This window comes from Thunnus albacares, chromosome 14 (assembly GCF_914725855.1).
Source record: "Thunnus albacares chromosome 14, fThuAlb1.1, whole genome shotgun sequence".
In the NCBI taxonomy this organism is placed as follows: Eukaryota; Metazoa; Chordata; class Actinopteri; order Scombriformes; family Scombridae; genus Thunnus; species Thunnus albacares.
This window is the reverse complement of record NC_058119.1, coordinates 20,370,968-20,394,943: the sequence shown is the minus strand read 5'-3', so window position 1 is coordinate 20,394,943 and position 23,976 is coordinate 20,370,968. Positions and strand designations below refer to the sequence as shown.

Here is a 23,976-nt window from a genome sequence, read left to right as displayed (position 1 = left end):
CTGGTGAACTGTTTGCTGTCTTCATGAACCTCCATCTCTCTGCTCTTAAACTCATTCAGCTCCTTACGGATAGCAGCCTGAGGAGAAGAACACACAAATAAAATGGTAAAAAATACACCCAGCAGTACAAGGCTACCTGTCCTCCTACACAAACACACTGCTTTTATCTCTTATTGTCACTAATTGTATATAGGATTATTATATATTTAGGAAGTGAACAACAAAAGCTCAAATTCAATGAACTATACATGAAAAATTAGACCGGCTACAGAAATCCCGACCCTTTCCTCACTCAGCAGGAAAAGCACAGGTGTAATTGATAACATTAATACTGGAATTTCAAAAATCATGGTGACACGAGAGCAGCCTTCACCCAAGTCTTTTACCGGCTGACGCCCCTTTATTGGATATCACTTATCGATTGAACCGCAGCTGATCGGTGTGATCTGATACATCACAACATCACTGAGTGGAGACAGATTAAACTCAAGTGTATGACTCCCAAGTTTTATATTGTACTTGTTTTATGATTCATTATCTAGTTAAAAATCTGTTGTTGTCGGTCTGATCAACAAGAGAACCATAAACAACTTTCTTCGCTTATTAGAAAGATTTTTTCTTATTTCCCCCATTAACTTTTATTACGAATAAAATAAATTAAAGTCAGGGAGAGTAGAAGAGCCCATCTGTCAGCAAGAAACACATTTATATTTTACATCATTTATTGTCATTTCCATTTAGTCACATATGAGGCTGAAAATTCCTAAGCGTCAGGTTAGTCGGGTAGTCTAATAAATAATTTCCAGTGTTCAAAAGAGGCCCTAATCATATTCCGGGTTATTAAATAATGAATGATTGACAATCAGAATATCAATAAATACAGACGCAAATAATGAATAAATATTATAAACACATTCTGCCAGGAGAAATGATTCATGTGCCTCTGAGCAGGACACAGTGTAAATACAGAATGCAGGTTTTTATTCATGTGCAGATGTTTGTCAAACAGGTAACAGGCTGCAGAGAGAAAACAGCTGCTCTGGCAGTGATAACTGTGCACCTTTATTAGTATTAGGACAGTGCACATGTGTGCAGACACAAACTCTGTCTTAAGTCGCTACAGCTGTTAAAGCTGCCTGACAGCTGATTCAGCAGCCGCCGTCATCAGAAACACGTCGCTTCACATGACACTTCAGAGGAAAGAATGTCTCATTTCTCTAAAAAAAAAAAATATATTTCCTTGTTTCCTCTCTCCTCGCATGGTTTCCTTGTGTCTCGCCATGCATCCACGGTGGGAGGGACTAAGACGCAAGGAAAGGACACGAGCGAGGCGATCGTGAATGCAATTTAAGGGAACTGAGACGCACTTAGTGATTATACAGTGGTGGTGAGAAAAATGTTATGACTGAACTTTTTTTTTTTTTTACTGGTGTCCTGGTTGTGCAGCGAAATGACAAGTGATGAAGGCGCAAAGTCACCCAGGGGGGTCCGTGTAGTGTACATGTAGTGTACTTTGATGTGTTTTAATCACCTGCAGTTCACTTGCATTGTCAGGTTGATATAATGAATAATGAAACAAACTCATAGAATAACTAGTGTCAGGTTGACACGAACATAAAAATGAAAACAACAGTCAATCTATCAAACTAAATAAAAATCAACATTTCATAATGAGGTCTGTAGGCTGTAGTACCTTGTCAGCAGGAGTGAGCCGTGTCCAGGGTTTGTCTGCCCGCCGGTCATAATCCTTGGCGTCCGTTACCTCCACATACTCGTTAAAACGCAGGATCCTGCGAGCGATGAGCTCTGCCACTGTAGGCCGAACACTCAGCTACACAAAAAGAGATTTTTTTTTTTTAAATTTCTGCACATGTAAGTCAAAAACTTTAATCTAAATGTTACTTTTGTTATCCTGAGAGGCACAGAGACAAACAGGAAACAATGATTTCTCAGCTGAGAGATCAGTTTCCTGCTTCAGTTACAGCTGTGTCCACTAGGTGGGCTAGTTTCACCACACAAAGCATCTTTTCTGTCTCCTACCATGACTCATAAGGTGGAGCAAAACATATTAGCAGCTAATAATAGACTCACTCTGTGCTTTCTGTACTTGCTAATGTGCGTGTGTTCGTTTGGTGTTTACAGTACCTTTCTGGAGAGTCTCCTTTTAATCTCCTGCTTGGCTTCTTGCTCCTCCACTTCATTCTTTTCTGCATGCAGAGGATCAACAGATTCATTTCACACGTACTGTGCCTGCAACAAGCTTATGCTACTATTTATAACAGCGAGATGTGATTCACCTTATTAAAGCATGTCTATGGCTATGTAGCCGTGTGATTGCTATAATATAAACAAAATAAAAGGGGAAATTATGTCCTTTGATTTTCTGCATGGGTTGAATGAATCATCCAAGCTGATCTTATAATGATTCTACTGTTGTAGATTCTTCATGGATGTACAGTTTACAGTATGCGTGTGTAAACAACTTGAGGGTGACTTCGCCTGGGATGTTGGTGAACTACTTGACCTCTGGTGGTCCCATCAGAGAAACATAAGCTGTCTGGGATCTACAACACAGACACCAGCCATCTACAGTAACTCTTCTTTTCCAGAACCAGAAAAACTGTGTAGAACTACTTTTTCTTTCTGTGTTTTATCCTAGACGATGCCAGTTGTTGGTCCTGGTGCTTTATTTTATCTGCATTATAACCATATATAACATACAAAGGCTTTAGCTTTAGCTTTAGGTTTTAGCTCAAATTTGACACATTAGCATAGCTCAGTATCATTACACCAGTCAGTTGTGAAGGGGAAAGTTCATTCTAGCAGTTTACCAGATGTAATTTATTTAATGAGCTCAAAGAACTGGAAGTGTCCATTAATGGATAAACAACGTTCAGATAACAAACATCTTTTGTAGTCACGTTATACTGTTCTTGTAATTAGGTTTTGTAACAATTCAACTTTGTCACAGTTACTGCGGTTACATATGACCTGGATAATGTGCGGGTTTACTTTTGATTTCACTGTTTTTCCACTGCGTGTGAAGCAACGGTATTACATAATTACTCAGTCTTAAGCAGGAGAAAAATGTATTTGAATGAGTTCGGTTCTTTAAGTCTCAGCAAAAGCAAAAGTTGATCAAATGGTTTAAGTCCTGCTTGGACTATATTTAATATTTATCAGTTCTAGTTTGTAGTGTTTATATTGTTCACAGAGCAACAAAACTATCTGACCTATACAAACTCGACTGTTATCTCTGTGGTGTGCTGTGACCAAAGCAGTGAGAAAAAACAAATCGTTTTGAGGCAATCTCTGCTGAGCCCTCTAAAATAATAGTGTGACTGACCACATCAGCTCAGTGTAGGAGACGCAAAGCTTCCAGCAGACAGGAGCTCATAAATTAGACAGACATATCTGTCTCATCTATCTGATAAATGAGACACACAAGGTCATATCTGACGATCTGAAAGGGGCAGCAACAGAATAAAACTAGACAGCTGGAACACAACAATACCCAGGAATATAACCAGGAACATGAATTTTCTTGCTCACATATGGAACATAATAGTGTTCTTGCAATTATGACCTACTGTATGTTGTGTGGACGCTCTCTTTGTGCGAAGAATACAAATAGACAGCTTCTCATGCAATGAAATCTGAATTAGCAAGAGTATTTTATGAGTCACTTTTACTGAAGCCATGATGAACCATGTTCCCAGTTTTATGAACTAGACCCCCACAGTGCTCCCGTTGTGTGCAACATGAAGCTGCATCTAGGGCTGCAACTACCAATTATTTTTATTGTCTATTAATCCGCAGGAGAATAAATGTCAGAAAATAGTGAATAAAGCCCTTTATAATTTCCCACAGCCCAAGTTGATATCTTAAAATGTCTTGTTATATGCAACAGTTCAAAACCCAAACATTCAGTTTACCATCACAGCCAACATAGAAAACCATAAAATCCTAAACTTTGAGATGCTGGAACCAGAAAATACTTGGCATTTTTGTTTAAAAATGACTAAATTTGATCATCAGAATAGTTGAAGCTTAATTTTCTGTCAACTAATCGTTTTCAGCTCTAATGACGTCACAGGAAACCACAACAACAAAAGCAGTTCTTTAAGCAAATAATATAATCTTCATTAAATAAGACAGAGGCTGGAAATCTTAACAGTGCTTCCTATACTGTATCTACTCACTGTATATGGCATGTTTACACACCTCCACTATGTATAAACACACTGTGATTAACATGCCTAATATTCTAAAGCCTCTGAAAATTTGGCTTGAAATAGTAAAAATGCATATATGATATCAAAGTTGAGTGTCTCATCCACAAAAATCTGATTAGAAAACCTAGTTATAAAAAAACAGCACATTTTGCTGCTTAGACCATCTCTCAAGAACATTTTGATTGACACCCACACAAGCTACTGAGGGCTGGGTAACTACAGTAGCTAACAACTAGGTTTCCATGGTGCAGAGCCGCGCTTCTAACTCACTGAGCCTCGCCTCCAACACGGTTAATATACTACATTTATTACATGTACCGTTATCACTAAAGGAGGCAGAGGAATAGATAAACATAAGACACTCCGAGCAAGAGAGTGCAGGAGAGGGAGAGGGCGAGAGGGAAGCCATTGCTAACTGCTATGCTAAAGTGATTAGCAGATATGAATAGCATGTAACCAACTGTGGGATTAGCGAGAAAGTTGCTAAAAGACAGAGAGAGCTAAGAGTGCTTGAGCAGAACTAGTGTAAGTTTAAATGTACAGCAGGTATTTAGCCGCAGTAATGAACAATATGGCAAAATTAACTGGGTTGAGATGCAGAAACGCAACCAATAACACAGAAACTGCGGCAACCGGAAGTAAGACAATACGCTTATCGCAGCACATCAGCATGTCATGTCATTTATGATTGGCTCACAGAATTAATTGCATAATTTAAATAATAAATATTTCAAATTTGGATTGAAACTAATTTCTAATACTTGCTTAAAGATGCTTAATATTATGTACATAAGAACCAAAGTGACGTAGTTAGAAGGCTTTTGTGGATTTGGTTTCCAGTGGCTTTAAGTTTGTCAGGAGTTATTAAAAATAACTTTTTTTTTGTCAAAATGTTTGAAAACTAAAGTAGCGACAACTGCACATCCATTTTAACGCGCCTTTGTTGATTCATGATATTATCAGAGATATAAAATTACATGATATTACTATTTATGTATTCAAACATCATGATAATCATAAAATAGTATGTCAGAGCACCCTGTGCTTAGGTAATATATTTCAGTAACTTACGTTTGAGGATGTTCCTCTGCTCCAGCTCCTCTGTGGTGGGTCTTTGGCTCAAGCGCCTGAAAGGAGAAAACTGTGTTCACATACTTTCCTACAAGGAGCAGCAGGAAATTATTTACACATTACACTAACTTCTACAGAACGACAAGACTTATCACAGTAATATTTATTAAAAAAAATAAAAACATTTTCATAATTTTACACCCTTTTTTTTCTTGTTGTTAATAAAAAGGCTCTTTGCCTCCAGCCTTTGTGCCTCATCTGGTAGAACAAACTAAACTTCAGCACAGATTTTCATTGTGTATCATTTGTACCAGAACATTGCCCAAAACTATAATTAAAAAATATTGAACAATCTGTTATCACCGCACAGCTCAGCCAAATCTATGATGAAAATTCACACCTAGCTACATTTTCACAGCATTTCCAGTGTGTGTGTGTGTGTGTGTGTGTGTGTACCTGACTAATTTGGAGCCTATCTGCTGGCGTAGTTCGTGTCTCTCTGTCTCGGAGCTCCGTGGCAGAATATTTTTCTCTTCCAGCTCTTTCTTGCTGGGTCGGTTCCCCAGCTTGATGTTCAAGGTGTCTCGTCGGCGGATCTTGCTGGCCAGAGAGCCTGAAACGGAGACGTGAAACAGAAAAGTTCAGCTGCAGATAACGATGAAGGCATCACTGAAGCAAATGGCAACATGGTATTTAACTGACAGGTGTAAAAAGGAGTTCAATTCTGAAGTACTTTAATTACAAACATTGCTACAGAGATGAGTCATATTGGATTAAATGTGCATCCGCCCTTTGATATGAGAGTTTTCAAAGCAACAGCAACTACAGCACAGCGAATCAGTTAAAAGAAGAAATCAAAACAAAAAGGAGATGAGATAGATTTCAAAGAAAAAGACTATAGAGCAGAGACTTGTGGACTTTTTCATTGGGTTGAAGTTAATTGTCAGAACAGCTGATAACAGTACAGCACAGTACAAGTGTGGTTTTGGTGATTTGTAAGTCAAAAGACAGTTTTGTGTTTAACTGAAGTGGAGTTTTCTAGATGTTTAGATGCATTTCAATGACTACATGATCTCTTGACCACGTTTCTGAAATCCTACACAAACACCAGCACAGATTCACGTTTGTTTACAACCCAGATTAGTAAATCGGGTCGGCACGATAAGCTGTAGCTTTAGCACCTTTTTCAGACTGCAGAAATAATTATGTTCTGTTATTGTGTTGTGTTGTTTCTCTTTATATCTCTTTTTTGCCTCTGTTATTGATTGCAGACTGAAATAAATTGCAATTTTTCAAGTCTATAAATCGAGATGGCAGTCAACTAGGAGACGCTAGAACCAGTACGGCTAAAAGGCACCATTATAATCACTATGGTCACTTGTTTTGCCCGTTTCAGTGCTCGGCTTACTGATGCTTAAATCACAGGTCTGCCAGATTTATACCACAAACTGCAGGTGCACATGACTATGACTTGTTGGAAAGTAGAGGATGAACCTAATGAACTGGCAACTCAGTGTACACTGAAGAGCATGAATCACTGTGTCAAATGTAAATAAAAACCCAGAGCTGCTTGTTTCTACCGTCTTTGTCAAGCTATTCATAAGCCCGCATGTGGAAACAATTACTACATGAATGATATATTCTCTATTCTATTCTCTATGTTAAATGTCTCACAAACAAAGCGCATGTTGTAATGTCACAGTGTTTCATTTGTACATCTTTTGTCAGAGACACTTTTTTTCTCTGTAGTTCCATTATTGTGTGTTACAAAACAAATGCCGTACTGCTTGTGTACTCGTCTTCCTCCTCCTCTTCTTCCTCCTCGTCGCGGTACAGGATTGGTCCGTCGGAGTCCGAATCGCTAGCTTGACTGTCTCTTGGCCTATCGGGGATAACAGTCACCTTGGCCTGCTCTACGTTCACACTGTGGCCCTGCGGCTTTTCAGCTTGGACCTCAGCTGACCTGCAGGACACGTCAATAACACAGTGTGAGATTTGTACATCTGCGACCACCAAATGTTCATATTTGCACATAATTAATTTAAGTTATAGATTTGTTGTCAGTTCAGCACTTGTCATGTGACTCCAGTGAGACTACTGTGTGAATGTACTCTAAAAGGCATAGGGAATGTTTCACCAATGTGGCCTAACTAGATTTTTACCTCGGGCTATTCTCCCCAGCAGTCTCCGGTTCTCCTTTTCTCTTTTCTTCTTCTTCTGCTCCCTCCCCTCCCGTCCTCCCCTGTTTCTCCCCCTGTGAGCTGCTGTCCATTTCTCCCACTGTGAAGGAAGTGTCCTCTGTAGCAGTGTTAATATGGGGAGATTGGACAGTGGGCTCCTGGGCCATACCCCTGTGGTTCTCCCCATCTGCGGTAGACGCACCAGTAGCAGATTTAAGCTGTGGATCAGCAGCATGACTGCCCTCTGTCTCAGTGCCCAAGGCTTTAGATGAGCCAGGCTGGGTGTCTGAGGAAAGGGGCAATGATTTTAACTCCCCAGGCTGGCTAGGAGTCTCTGTGGAAGCCTTTTGAGGTACAGAGGAAGAGGTGCAGGTGTCTGCTTTCCGGTTGGTCTTTGCATTTGTCCCATTAGTCTGTGCTGCAGCGCCTGCATCCTTTGACGCACGAGAACGAGGGGTGGTGGTGGAGGTGGAAGTGGAGGTCGCTTTTGTTGTGCATCCTGTCTTCTTTGGATGAGAAGATTTGGCTGAGGAGAAGCAGGAGCGAGAGAGATAGAGAGGGACAGAGACAGAAAATTTAATTTGTCTGTAGGTGTGAACGTGGCTGTGCGTGTGTTTTTGCAATATGACAGACTGCAGGCCTCTTCCACTTGCACCCTATCTCTTGCCCAGTGCATGCTGGGATAGATGGATGGACAGATTCTTTCAATATATTCTTCATCTTCTGAGGTCCAAAGTTTTCACTCTCCTGACAGCAGTTGATAAAATAATCTCACCTCAAGGTCCATTTAATAGCTGTTCTGCACAGCTTTCAATCATATTACGTGATCTTCCTCAGCCGAGGGTCGCTCAACTGTCACTGAATTGTAGATGTTCAAATTTCCATTTTTTTGAGAACTTTAAAGGAATAGTGCGTAAATACACTAAAGGAGATAATCAGCTTATCTTGGCATAAGGATTAGCTTAGTTAAGCATAAGGACCTCCAGTCTTATGCTATGGAGATGCGTAAATCTTGTAGAGGGTACAACAAAAGTGGTGTCAGTCTCCTCAAGTAACTCCAAAAAATGTTGAACTATTCCTTTAAAGACTTCTCATCCAGATTGGCTTAAGAGAAGATCATGATGACGATCATGTGATATGAACAAAAGTTCCAAAACAGCTATGAAATGTACTTTGAGGAACAATTTTCATATATGATTTCTTCTAATCAATCATTTAATCATTTAAGCCAGAAAAATTGTGAAATTGTCCATCGATATTTCCCAGTAGAGTGTGAGCCAATATTTTATTGACTTGTTTGTCCGACCAAACCCAAATATATTCAGTTTATAGATTCTTTTCATCACTTAGTCACAATAATAAAGGCTTTTTAACTTTTTTACCTTGATGAAGCAGTGTGTTTTGTTGGTATGTATTCAGTTGACAATTATAATAAAGCATAGAAATGTAGCTGAAATCAGAGTGTTTGGCGTCTATTTTCCTGATAAATGACTTAATGATAATCTATTATCAAAACTATAAGTGATTAACAGCCTAATTGACAGTATATCTGCATTCCACAGCTTATATATTTTGACACATACGTAACACGGCTCTAATGGAACATGCTGGCAGCCATAATATTTTAATACTGAATTACCATTTCTTATCACATCTCAAAACTGAGACAAACATAGAATACCTAAGGTAATACTGACTGAAGTAGCCATTTAAGCGTCTGTGAAGTGTCTTTGTGTGTTGGTAAAAGCAGCCCGAGGAACTTAAAATGTTATTCAAACTAATGAAACAACTTTTGTACCGCTTCACCAATAACTCCACATAAAATACACAGAGGCCTTCATAAAAGACTGCATGAACATCACATGCAATATTCTGGCCTTCTGTGCTGCTTATTTTCACCATGCTGTAGGTTAAACAAGTACACACACACACTGGATGAAGGGTGATGATCATGCCCTAGCATCATGCCATCAATCAAAACCACATGAGTTTTTCAGAGTTTATTTTATGAAGGCCATGCTACACTGACCTCACTCACACCCGCATGCTCTCTTTCTCTCTTTTTTTACTGACAGGAATCACTCATCAATCGTTTTCACTTCTGCTTTCTCAGAAAACAGGCACAGATCATAAACAAAACACTTCTACGCTTAAATCACATGACACATGGAAATTCCCTCTAAAGAGGAAAGGACACTATCAAAAGGAAGAGACAAGGAAATACTATGTTGACTTGACTTCATGCCACTTAAGTGTACATAAAGCCGTGGTTCACAGGTGCAGAGCGAGCCAGGGCTTTTCTTTCCTCTCTAACAGAGACACAAGCACATTTTCCATGCAGGCAGGCAGACAGGCAAGACCATCTATCAACTGGCTTCAGTCCTCTACCAGCTGAACTTACCAATCCCACGACTAGTGCTGTTAATGCTGCGCGGGTTAGCTTTAGCTTGTGTGGATGAGCCTGCCTTGCCTGTGGTTTTAGCAGTCTTTTTAGTCCCTGCGGCACCGTCTTTGTGCCTGGTTGTGGCTGCAGTGCCAACTGCCGGTTTGGAAGAAGCAGGTAGAGTGGCACTTTGCTGTTTTTTAGCTTGAGCGTCTCGGGGTCGAACCTGGTTTGCCTTGGAGAGCGGTTTAGTATCACGCCTCTCTGAGAAGATCAGCGGAAGCAGGAAGGAAAAAGTATGGTATTAGAGGTCAAAACAGATTGAATGCAAGATAAAAGATGCACATTTGTGCAAACAGATGCAGAAATGGACATGCAGAATGGCAAACAGAGAGAGGAGATTGTGAAAGATTAGGAATGAGTCAGACAAAGATGAAAATGACGAGAGGATATTTCTATCTGTAGTCATGAGCGGTTTCATTTAGGACTGTATGGAAATGAGTAACGTATCAGGGTTGGGAGGTGAAAGATAAAATGCACCCATTAACCTTCCCAGTGTGAGGGCGTATTACTGTATTTTGCAGTGTTTGTTGCCTGTGCATTCCTGATTATTGACAAATGAACAAACATATCTGCAAATGGCTCAGAGTTCAATGCTAACAGGGTTGAGATGAAAACAGCACACTTAAGCAGCATCAGACAGGAGAACAGCGGCTCGTCTCCTGAGGGAGAGCGGAGCATTAGGAGATGGCTACCGCTCTGTTCAGACTGCGAATTCCTGCTGCAGGCTGATATAATGGGAATATCTATTTGAACACATTAGACTCGGTCAGACATCCCACAGAGGATTCAATGTCAGCCAGAGAAACTGTTGCAGATAGAAATGCATTCCACGACCAAAAGGAAAAGACTTCAAAGCAACCAATATCTAAAAAAAGCTACAACATTTAGTTCTAGCATATAAAAATGGAATTGCTAAAAGGCTGTAAAAGTCCCACATTCTTGAGTACCACGACGTGTTTCAACAATCTGTGTGGAGGAGTAAAACCACATTGATCAACAATTACAATCCCACGATCTCACAACTTTGCAGCTGCTCTGCTGTCTAGATATTATTTCTAGTACAGTACGAGCTCATTAGCAGACACAGTAAATAATTATACCAAGAGCAAAAATACAGTATGTCTTTTTACTGTGAATCTTTACTAAAATAAGATAAGATAACAATATCCTAAAAAAAAACATAAATGTTTGCCCTGTGGACACATTACTTTGGATCCAGTTTGTCTCCGTGTTCCAGAAAAAGAAAGTCTATACGTAGAGAAGAAAATGGCTGCGCTCGAGGCGTAAAAATATTATCATGACTGGAGAACGAACTGGAACTGGAGAGAAAGAGCATCTTTGTAACAAATCTTAGTTTTTTCTGTCTTTTTTTTTTTTTTTGCCCTCTGAGCTTATTTTTTCTTTCTCTGCGTATGCCAATATCTCTGCGGTGGCTTTCACGTTGTATCGCTTTTTGTTTAATCAATCAGCCACTTCTAATTTTCGAAAATGGAAGTTTACCACATTCAAAAACAGAACAAACCCCTGAATAAAGTTCATTGTCACTGACATTTATAATATGCCAGTCACAAACTATTATCCCCGGGCTAAAGCCTCAACTAGAACTGAGATCCGAAGATTAAGGACTCCAATCAGCTTTGGATTAAAGGTCACAGTATAACAAAAACTCATGTTGGACACAATAACTAATCCAGATATTACCTGTTTTGTCCTCGGTGCTGGCCTGTTCCTCCAGCTGTGTTTCTGTTGACTCGATGTCAACTGTGACCTCCTCTGATGTCACACTGGATGTAGCATGGCCATTCAGATTTTCACTGCTGATTGGTTCATCTAAAAAGGAAATAACAACATTTACTGTAACTGAAATCCTCTGCTTTTCAGTACTATTCAGTTGCTCGAAAGCAGAGTTCAAATTCAAATTCATTCACACTGGTAACACAATCCAACGAGCAGTTTTCATCTATATTTTCATTGAGTGATTATTACAATGAAGTTGAAACTCCAAAGGTGAAGGACTTTGAAAAACACTAGAAAATGGATACGAAAAACAAATAAGTTCCCCATCTGGGTCAAAAAGTTTTGTTTTTTTAATCACACAAGTACTGTCTGACATTTTGCATTTGGAAAAAAAAAAAAGTGGAAAAAAATAAATGAATGAACAAACACTTGAATGAATGATCAGACAAACCTTGTTCAGGCATGAGTACTCCTTTCTTGATAAGATCCTCCCTCGTTTGTCTTGTTGAGATTTTTCTCTCAAGAACTGAAAGATCAAGATCAAGGTCAATGTCTGATTCACTGGGGTAACTGCACTAATCAATGTAGAAAAAAAAAAACCTTAAGAAAAACACATAAAACGTGGCATTTTATGCAATTAATTTACTCAGAAATTCACAAAAGCATTACACAAGAGCCAGGGCACAAAATTAGCACCGGCCACCAGCCAAATGCTGGTGAAATATGCAAATAGCTGGTAGATTTCCTTCACTCACCAGCCAACAAAAAAAACAATAGTAGTTCAACAATCACTAGCTATTTGGCCAGTGGACACAAATTGTGCACCATGACAAGAGCAATGTTCCTCTTCCTATTGCGTCATTGCTATCCCCGCCCCACGCTGCACACAACAGCAACACATATAGTCATAGAAGAGGAACTAAGCTAGTTCTTTCCTGCTGCTTTTTTCTCTAAAAGCTCTTGAGAATGAGATCATGAGGAATCAGTCTGCCTTGTGCTCAATGACAGCTGTGTCATTCAAATCAGATTAGACCCAATGAAGCATGCTCAGAGTTGATCACACAATGATGTTTAAATTGATTTGGTATACCACTATACACTAAAATGAGGCTGTGATATTAAGACGGTGTTAAATAAAGATGGCTGGAGCTGGACCTGAGCTGACTACATCACAGGAAGATAATCAGCGGAGACAATACTTCATGAAAAAACTAAATTGAAACACTAAAAAAAAAGAGGACGTTGCAGTCGATGCCCCAGAGTGTGGAGAACAGGTTCAGAGGTTCAGCCATTGAATGTCTACAAACTTAGGGCGTCACGGCTAAAGCTAATTCTGACCTCTCACCTGATCTACTTTTTTGCTTTGCACCTTGACAGTAACCTGACACCTACCAGTGGCACATTAGGGATGTGTATCGAGAACCGGCACTAAATTGGTACCAGTTCCTGACTGGTCGGTACCGAAATATCGATAAGCTCCTGGACAAACGGTGCTGCTGTCAGTATTTATGTAACACTAATTCATTCTAACATAGCTGGCGTAGGTGGCAGTTATGCACCTTAACGTTGGTTGCCATCCGCCATAAAACGGAAGAAAGAGGACGATAGTGATGCACAGCCAGCAGCAGGCTGAGGAGACTCACTCTGACCAGGGTGAGTCTTAGACTGAGGCGGGAGCAGGAGAGCTGCCCAGTGGAAGACTTACGCTCCAAGATAACAATATCTTCTGCCTTCTGCGTACAAATGGTGAATTTACAGCTCACAGCAACTTAATATCTAGTCTCTTGTTTGATATCTAGTGTCAGCAAAAAATGTTGCTGACACTGGATATCACAGTGATATAAACCTGCTAAGTAGTTAGCAGGCATTAGCTCAAAGGTCTAACTTGGCTTGTTTACTATATTACGTGAATGTCACTTTTTTTCCTCCATTGACCAATCCGTTAGTTGAAGAGTTGGTAGAATTTCAGTCGACCAAGATTTTCTTTGGTTGACTAATCGTTATAAAAATAAGTGTAGTTATTAACTCAGACACAGCACTGGTTTTAAGCACTTCTGATTTAACTGTTATGTTCGTAAATAAATAACTGTTGAATGGTTTCACATTTTTTCACATCATGTCTTTATTTTTTGCACCAAATTATGGAGATTACTGTCAATAAGAGTATTGATTTTTATTGATAAAGTCCTAACGATACCCATCCCTATGGCACGTGCATGTATGAGGACTCGAATATAACTAGCAGCCATGGAGAAAAGGAGTCTTTTCTGTTTGGATCTAGCTCTGTCCTTTTTTATTTCCTAGCCAAGTCTTCAGGAATGAATCAGTGAGAGCTGCAAACAAATTGTCCACTCTTTTCAATTTAAAGCTCTCCTGGGACTCTAGGAACACAAGAACACTGCTCCTGTTCACACTAAATATTCAGCACAAATCCAAAAACGCAAGCTGTGATGCTGTACAGACACTTGATTGAGGAAAGTAAGTCAGAGGCAAACACACACACACACACACACAAACACACACACACACACAAGACGTCCAACCTTTGGAAAGATCCTGGAACCTGTCGCTGGTCTTCTTCTTCCTCCACTTCCAGGGTTTGAACAGTTTTCCTAGTGACGACAGCTTGCCTCGCTGCTGCCGTGATGCAGGGGCATTCTGGGTACTGGTGGCAAAGTCCACCACCACGTCACAGCTGGCCAGCGATGGTGATTTCTCCAACCCATCAACTAGACACAGAAAAACAAAAATATAACATCAGATCACATCATGATACAAACTCAAAACAAGAACTCACACTGCAGTTCAGTTCTGTGTTTGCACCAGATCAAAGTTCATGTCTTGTTATACATGAAGATAATAAACACACTTGATGAATCACATCTAATTTAAGACAGACTAAACACAAACTCTTTTTTATTTCTATCATTCTTTTAAATGTGTGTTTACATAGTTTTAACACTCAGTTTGACATCTTTTTTATTTATTTTAATTTGATATGCTTTAATATTTTTTTTTATTATCCTCACGCTGGAATTTTTATCTAATAATTTGAATTGTTCTGCTACAATATTCTTTTATTCCATTTTCTGTAACACACCCTTGAATTGCCCTGGGTATGAAATGTGCTTTATAAATAAAGTTGCCTTGACTATTGAAATACTGTTTTAAATAAATAATTTTAAGAAACAATCTTGTCTACGTCATGTAATGACGTCAATGATAAGCAAATTAGCGGATTATGTCATCTAGCAACTTTTATAGGAGGTTTTAGCTACTTTCCAATGAAAATAGTTGGCAACACTGGTCCGACTCAATAACTCAGCTTTCAACAGCAAAGCAGGAATACATTTCCAACTCTGTCTCTGTACAGTATTTGTACAGTGTTTGTGTGTGTGTGTGTGTGTGTGTGTGTGTGTGTGTGTGTCTTGGCTAGATCCATGTCCTTCCACAACTCCTCCTCTTCCTGTTGGAAGATTAGAAGTGCTGTGAACCTTCTGGGTTACTGCACACAGTGTGTCCATGCTGTATTTGTGTTTATGTACGTGTGTGTGTGTGTGTGTGTGTGTGTGTGTGTGTGTGTGTGTGTGTGTGGGTGGGTGTGTGGGTGTATCATGTCGGAACATCACAGAGGAAAGAGAGGTGCTGTGTGATTCCTCAGATTCAAGCAGAGGAAGGTTTTTGTTTTTTCAGCTACATAACACTGCTGAATCACTTAGGCCTTCTGACTGTATGGAGCCCAGCAGGGATCAATTTTTTTTTAATCATTTCTGCATGGAAAGTTTTAGTATTTTTTCCCTGAATCTCATAATTTGTGCCCTTGAATTACTTAATTTATTCCCTCAAAAAAATCATTGCCAGTAGGAACTGAAGTTGCAGGTTGGCTTGTCTGGTCAGTTAAGGAGGAGTGCAGGAGGAGGAGTGTTAACAGCGAGTTAGCATCTGTGTTTCAGTGTAGAGGTGTCCTCAAATGACCGATTCCATTCCCTAAATTTAATATCTCTAAGTTATGACATGCGTTCAGTTTGAGTTTGTCCTCTCAACACTCTCTCACACAGTTTGGATGCTACATTAGATCATGTTTTAGCACTCTTGGTTTGCTCAACAGCTTTGGCTCATAGGTGCAAACATGCAGCTGTGTATTCAGCAAACCTACAAATGTGGGATTCAAAAATGGGATTTTCCCATCTTACAGTGTTTTATGGGATTTTTTCTGTTGTTCAAATAGGTTTCATAGATGTTTTCATGTGCAAGGGACACATAGAGGACATGGATTGTGTCTGAAATTACTTCCTGTTTCCTTTATAGAGCACTATATTTACCCTCCACCCTTTTATTTGATTCTGAGTGTGAAATCTATGCACTATATAGTGTCCTCAAAGATTCCCGCAATGCAACAAAAATCAAGGTTTTTTTTGCTAACAATCCCAAAATAGAACGTGTTACATTGCGGGTTACCATAGTGTGACTACTCCTGTCAGTGATGATGCCAAATGACAATAATTCATATGTCCGACATCTCAGTTTACTCACTGAGTCAACCACTGCTTGTCCATTATATGGGCAGCAGTGAAAGAGTGAACACGGGAGTTATTTCAGACAGTGCTTTGCTGTACAATGTAGGGCTGCAACTAAAAATTATATTCATTATCAATTAATCTGTTGTTGTTTGGTCCATAAAATGTCAGAAAATGGTGAAACATGTCAATCACAGTTTCCCAAAACCCAAGATTGAACTAAATTAAATTAGGCTACTTGTTTTGTCCCAACCAACAGTCCTAAACCCAAAGACATTCAGCTTACTGCCATAGAAGACTAAAGAAACCAGAAAACATGTTCATTTAAGAAGCTGGAACCAGAGAATTTGGACATTTTTTCTTCTCAAAACAATTAATCGATTATCAAAATAGTCACCAATTAATTTAATAGTTGGCAACTAATCAATTAATCAACTGCAGATCTATTACTATTACAATGGCATTAAACAAATTCTTGTCCCTACCATACTCCACTTCCTGGCTTCTCTATGTGTGTTTATATAGAAATTAAATCATTACACCTGTTGGAATAATACATTACTGTAAAAGATTAGTTGTATGTGTAATTATCTACAGTATGTCTGCGCATTTATTGTCACTCCTTTGAGTGTAGACAAGCAGGCCTGCCCTCATCTCTTCTACAAACACACACACACACACACACACACACACACACACACACACACACACACACACACTTTTATAATCCAGGAAACAATCTAAGAGAGGAAAAAGAGTGAGATGATGAGAGGGATTTCTTTCATGGCTGCCTTCATGGACCGATTCACTCAACATTTGGCTGTTACAAAAATGAGCACACATGCAGACTAAATCAGATGTTCACTGTGGCTGCTGACGATGGGTAAGATGTGACATTCAAAAGTGCAGACAGACCAGCTGGTGATCTCAGCTCATGTGCCTCCAAATAACTACTGACGAAAATACAGTAAAGGTTAGTTGAAAAGGCAACAGTGCAGTTTTGTTCTATTTAAGAAGCTTAAGCAGCAACATAGTCGGCTAAAAAATCTCCCACATTTCAAACAGACCAAAGTTGAAAACACACTCAAATTTGTTAGGATGATCCAGATGTTCATCACATTTAGCTAATAGTAAAGAAATCATTAGCTATTAGGGGTGTAACAGTACATGGATTCATCCCGAACCATTCGGTTCGATACATGACTTTCCTTAGTTCAGTATGCTCCGTGACACAAACAATTACTGTCAAAACAGTTTAATAATCCACTTACTCCGACGTATGGAACAATAATTCTAGAGCGCAAGTTCCACCCGGAACATTTTGGCAGCGCACCACTTAGCTGTAGCATGCTCATGAATGTATGCTGGCCGGCTTAGCCAAGGTAGCCTGGTTACCCTGGTTACCATGTAGTGTCTTTGCCGTCAGAATGAATGGGTTAAAATGATCACCTAAAATGTGGTTTCTACTTCCTCAAAGTTATGCAACCTTCATCGACATGGCAACACAGTGTTTCCCCTTGGTCAACTGCTTTAGGGGGGCATAGGGAGCAAAACTCTGGAGAGACTCAGCAGCCGGACATTTCTCTGCTTAGGAGCAGCTGAGATTTACACTAATACGAGAATATCTGGTCCACCAGGCTAACCCATTGTCAGGGCTAACTTCCCTTCAGCTGCAGCATTTATTAACTGACACACTGCAGCCTGTACTGTACATTTACTGCCAGACTGACAAGTTACTGCTAACCTCACATTCACCATCACTGTTCTGCCGCTTGCTCAACCACACAATCGCTACGCACACACATTATGCACTGCCCTATTCCTTAATACGCTACAACAGTACCTTTCATGTAAATGTCTTTTGAAGAATAAGGAGAGGGAGGATGACTCAAAACAATTCCACGGTAACTAGCGTGTGACAGGGTGCGAATGAAAATCATTAGTAGCCCACTGATATCAATGATCGTGTGAAATTTGAGCAGCGGCACTCATGAAATTAGGGGAAACACTGCAACAGTAAACACCATGACAGTCGTCGTAACGTTTTTTTTTTAAATGTGCCTTTTTGCCATCTAACTAACTATCTTGCCATCCCCACAACCCGCCTCCTCCTAATAAGGAAGTCACCCTATATTGACATCATCTAAACTGCATCACTTCCCCGGGTCATAATTACTACAGTCACTAGATAGCGTAAATGTAACTATAGGTCATTTTTGCTGGCCTGAATTTTAGACCTAGAATTTTAGATCTTTGAAGACAGGCTGTTGGCTCCGCAGTGAAACAATATCACGTCTCCCTATCCACCTCCCCTCTCTGTGACGGTCAGCATTTCACTCTGCTTTTGAGTGAAGCCGTTCAGAACGATGATAAAAACATTTGATTTCTGACGTGGTCGGCCAACACGTCAAAAGAACCAGTTCTGAGAGAAAAATGTAGTTAAAAAGTATGAAAGTAAAAGTATTGGTCCCTCTGACTGATATATCATTATATATATGACATCATTAGAATATTAACATTGAAGCATCAGTGTGTAAGCAGCATGTTAGTGTTGTAGCTGCTGGAGGTGGAGCTAGTTTGAACTACTTTATACACAGTTAGAGCATAAATCAGTATAAAACAGTTGTCAGCAGGTGTCCTGAGTCCTTGCAAGAGACAGAAAGTTTGTTTTCCTTTTCCACTGCAGCACAACTAAACTGTTTCAGAAATAGTTATTTTCTACCTTTTTTCCTGCTGTTTTTTTTCCTTCCTGCCAAAATTGCACCAAACTGAACTGAAACCAAAAAACTGAGGTACATACCCAACCATGAATTTTGTGTACCGTTACACCCTGATAAGATATTCTATAGGATGCGTTTACTCCAGGAAACAAAGAATAAAAATTTAAACTCTTCTGTAATATTTTCTCAAGGGTATATCCGGTGGCACAAATCCACATCCTAACCTTCAGCTCAATTGAAACCAATCAATGCCCCGCTGATTGGTCGGCTCACACCATTACTCACAGACAGCTGATGCCAATATATGATGTTAGCGACCATCTGGTGCTCAATACGCCTCACTGATGAACATCAGCTGAAACTGATGACTCTCTGTTTCAGTAAAAGAATATGATTATTATGTCAAGAAACAGATGTCTCATTATCCTAAATTATAAAGCCGGGCTCCAATAGTGAGAAGAAATAAAATCAGAGGACGTAATTACTGAAGCAATTTTCTTTTGTCAAAGGTTCTATTAGTAAGAATCAGAAATTCCTTCTCATTAGTGACACCGGTGGCCATTAAGTGAGCTGCAGTCAACATCCTGTCGCCTTTGCTCGATCAGCGGCGCAAGACTATTCCAGCTGAAGTCTTTTTACTTGCTTACACTTTTTTTTTTTTTTTTTTTTTTTTTTTTAACCAACCATGTGTTCCAAACACTGGTGGGCTCAGTGAGCTGTGGCCAGGGAGCAATGCGCTGCGGTTTTATTGTGAAATATGCACTTATGACCTTTGGACCACCAACAGAAAAAAACAAAAGGGGTGAGCTATGTTCTGCTATTGCTCTGGAGTTTGTTTTCTGCTCCTTTGTTGAGGAAATAATGTTGTTTTAGCTGTGTGTGCTCAGGAGTGGGCAACTTGTCATTGCGGGGTGGTTGTGAAATGTGTAGTGGTTGACGGAGGCAGCTAGCCATCTCATTAGCTGGAGAGCTAATATCTGCAGTGTGTTTCGAGTCGGATAGCACCGTTTTTGTTGTGTTGGGTTGTTGTGTTGTTATGGCGGTCATTTGTTGACGTTAGCGGAAGAGAGGCAAGGTACTCGGGGGCGCGCAAAAACGTCACGTCCTTTGGATTTTCGCAGAAAAGCCAGCCCGGGTAGAAATCAGTGCACTGACTGTTAAAGACAATTGAGAAAGTTGGGGATGGTTTCATTTTTTACATTATGTTACAACCTGTTCATTCATTGACAATAAAAAAAATGATTAATACACATATTTGCTTCACAATTCTCACATATAGAACCTTTAAAGTCTGTATCATCAAATCACAGAGTGACATAAACACTATCTGGGTATGATTGCTCCCAAACAGATTTTGTTTCTTTCACAACTCTGACTGTTGAAGGATGTGACCAAAAAAAACAGCATACACATATACAACATGGCATTTAAGGGCACAAAACCCAAGAATGAAGACATGGAAAAGTACAGTGCAGAGCCCAGTACATGCTCTCCCCTGACACCAATTTACTTCTCTCTTACACACACACACATAAACATCCACACACATACACACACACACACACTCATTTCCTGTTCCTGTGTTGATATCAAATCACAATAGGTGCATTTCAGCAGCTGCTTTGTGCTGCTAATGATGGGAAAATCAGTAACAGCGATTATCACCACCATTAGCCCAACTATTAAACTTCTAGTGGGAACTGAAGAGGCACAATGGACGGGTTTATTACTCGCAGAGTAGAGATGGAAGAAAGAAAGAGAAACAAGAGAAAGGGAAGAGAAACTGTAGAGAGAGGAGAGGAAGATTATTGTCAACTTTAGGGAACAGAGACAAGATGAAGCCAAAGAAGTGACAAAATACGTGACTCTACTGTAGATGAAGTTGGTTTGTAGAACCGACAGCTTTATCAGTATTATTGATCTGTCCAGGTGCAAATCACACGACTCTGAACATCTATCATCTGCTTCATCACTTCCTGGTAAAATCAGTATTACAAAATGTTTAGATCAAACTGAATAGATTACATTTTTGAGCTCCAAAGCTATTTTTAGTTAACATTTTTTTTGGTTCTATGCAGCAATTAATAGGTAATTTAAGAAAAAGGGGAAGATTGTAGATGCATAGTTGTCATGTAGCAAGACAGGAAACATATTTTGGTAAGCCTTCATTCTTATGACACACACATTGAGCTCATTTGCAAAAAAATCGCACACAGTAAAGAACAAAGGAAGTGACACCACGAATTTGACCAATAAAGAATACCAGAACTTATGAATACAATACAGCTTAACCTCAAAGCCAAAGAGAGACACGCCTGTACATTGTGTACATATAGTATGAAAAATGACACTATGTATACTGTAAGTCCTCAGTGGTTGAGCTGCAAGAAAAGTTGAAATGAGGGCACTGTAGGGCTTCAGTTTATCAATCTGCATGGTTATAAAAAGGTAAAATATTATGTTATTAACTCTGATTTTAAATTCCAGTGTAACATAATGCAAACTTGGGTCAATTATAAAATTTAAATCCATTCATTACCACAAGAACTGCAGAGGTTTGCACTTTTACAGCAATTCTGCAATTCAAGCAAGACAGATCGATCCAACAAAAGTACTTTTTTCAGCCATTCTTTCCAAAATAATATTAACTATGACTTTTTAATTACAACAATGTGGCCCTGGTCCACCTCAGCTCAACTCAGGGATTTTATTACATATTACAGTCGCTGACTCGACTCCACGATTCCACGCTGGATTTCACAGCGAAGCGTTTTATTTTTGAAACAGATGACTCGCAATGTCATGGTAGAAGGGTGAGTCAGGATTTAGATATACAGCAGCTGTGGAAATGGGCAGGATCATCAGAAACACAACTTGATACACAACAGACATCTGAATGAAGTAATCACACACAGGATTTATTCAGTGGACTGCATTTTAATGTCTAAAATCACCACACAAAACTTGTGTAACAGCCGTTCAACCTGGCACTGTTTTGTTTCAATACATAGCCTACATATATTGTCTGGTACAACGTTACAGGACTAAAGCAGCAATGTATTGTGACAAAGTCAGCGTATGTGTCTTTTTCAGACGTTAGAGCAGGAACATGTGTTGAGGAGGAGGGGAAAGGGAGAGGCTTCCTTCCTTCGCTGCAAGTCACCGGGGAGGGAAGAACCCAACGTCACGAAACAGAGGAAGAGGGATGGAGGGGGAAAAAGAGGCAAAGAGAGACAAAAGAGGGAGAAGAGGGGAAGGAGAGAGAGAGAGAGAGAGAGAGAGAAAAGGAGAGGTGGAAAAAGGAAAGGTGGGAAAGAGGAGGGCAGGAACGGAGAAGAGAAGACGAGGAAAACAAGGCAACAAGAGGTGTTGGACGAGAGCGGAGGGAGGGGCGACACCGGGCATTAGCTGCATTTTTAACACTTGGGTCATTTCTTCCAAATCTTTCTCCAATACAAGTAGGCCGGAGCACGCACAGTACAGCTCAACTCATGATACTCACAGGACCTAGAGGCTTGGATTATGTCAAGAGTAACAGTACAAACAGGAATCAAACAGGAAACCGCAGCTTTACAGTGTTTAAGCATATAACCATAATTCATTGAGCCTCAAAGGAAATTAGTTTTAGGTTAATGATCTTTCAATAAGGACCGTGTTCACTTGCCTCTGCTGCTCTTAGTAGTATAGATTCAGCATTAAAAGCACATCACAGCATCGTTATGTAGCCCATAATGCAGCCATGCAGAGCATGTAGATCATTATTATAGACCCAGGGTCCCATGCATGTTGGCTTAAGTGTGCTACAAAACAGTTTGGGTTTGACTTTAAATGCTGACAGCGTCATAAAAGGGGTCCAGTTTTGTTTTCATCCGGAGTCAGTCGTCTCTTCCTGTACCTCGCTGCCTTCAAGCATTCCCATAAAAATGTGAACAAATGTCTAATGTTTACTTTATTGCTCACGGACAAACCAAGGACCACAGACGGCAAGAGAAAATATCCTTAAGTATGGCTGTACAGCATGCACAAACACATTTAACATGGTGTTACTAGGAATACTGAGGCACTGTCAGCTTTATGTATTTAAAGTTTTAAGTCTTATCTTGTAAAGCTTTGTGTTTCTATGTGTAGCTTCACCGAAGATCTCCATCAGTGAGTGAAAGAGCAACATCTCATGATGCATCCTTACATCAGTTTTCATGTAACTAACTAGGGCTGCAATTAACATCAGTCTATAAAATGTAAGAAAATAGTTAAAAATTAATAATTTCTTAGAGCTCATAGTGACATCTTGAAATGTCTTGGTTTTTTTCCCAATCAACTATGTAGACTTCTACAAACTGTGTGTTATGATGAGTGTCAGTGATGTTGTTAATAGTCAGGCTGGTGACAGATTACAGCAGAAACCTGAATGAATACTGAGTGCAGAAACATAATGAATGCATATGTTTCCAGACAGGGTGAGGCTGGGTGTTGTCTGAGATTTTCACTACAGATATCAGTGTTTCAGAACTAATACCAACTTTTCTGTTACACAGAATAAGCCAAGTAGCTCAAGGTCTACTCAGTAGCTGTTTAAGAGCTTTCAATCAGGACATATCTGATCTAGAGCTGAAACAAGTAATCAATTAGTCTATAACTCTCATTGAATAACGTTCATTTTTACCTGCTTCTTTGGCTGCGACTGTTGGTCGGACAAAACAAGCAATTTGAAGACATCACATTGTGCTTTTGGAAATTGTGTTGAGCAACACAGTTTTCAATGCTGAGTGCAGCAGACACATTTTGGTCGATACCTCTAAAGACGAAGGTTTTAAGGTTCAATCCAGGACACAAGCGGTCACCAGATCTTCACCTAATTTAACACCTGGCGAAGATTTTGGACCAATGTGTTAGACAGAGCTCTCCACTAGATCATCAAAACACCAAATGAGTGGATAACTTTGGGAAGAACGGTTGGAGTTTGGAAGAATTTGAGTTCCAGAGAGTTAGAAATTCTACACCAAGGACACTTTCTGTTGGTCTTTCCTTTAATTAGTCAAACATCTGCAGACTAAAAATGGTTGTCCCTCT

General features: G+C 39.7%; 1 protein-coding gene across 3 annotated transcripts in view; it reads right to left on the bottom strand.

The window, feature by feature from the left end:
- Positions 1-23,976, bottom strand: part of phactr2 (phosphatase and actin regulator 2) — a 50,801-nt gene that overhangs the window by 5,713 nt on the left and 21,112 nt on the right. For all 3 annotated transcript variants that reach the window (XM_044373277.1, XM_044373279.1, XM_044373278.1), the window contains exons 2-11: positions 14,213-14,398; positions 12,121-12,195; positions 11,634-11,762; positions 7,469-8,012; positions 7,091-7,269; positions 5,763-5,919; positions 5,307-5,362; positions 2,146-2,207; positions 1,694-1,831; positions 1-77 (exon numbers count right to left, since the gene is read on the bottom strand). In XM_044373277.1, coding sequence (XP_044229212.1) covers positions 1-77; positions 1,694-1,831; positions 2,146-2,207; positions 5,307-5,362; positions 5,763-5,919; positions 7,091-7,269; positions 7,469-8,012; positions 11,634-11,762; positions 12,121-12,195; positions 14,213-14,398 — 1,603 coding nt within the window. The remainder of the gene's footprint in view (positions 78-1,693; positions 1,832-2,145; positions 2,208-5,306; positions 5,363-5,762; positions 5,920-7,090; positions 7,270-7,468; positions 8,013-11,633; positions 11,763-12,120; positions 12,196-14,212; positions 14,399-23,976) is intronic.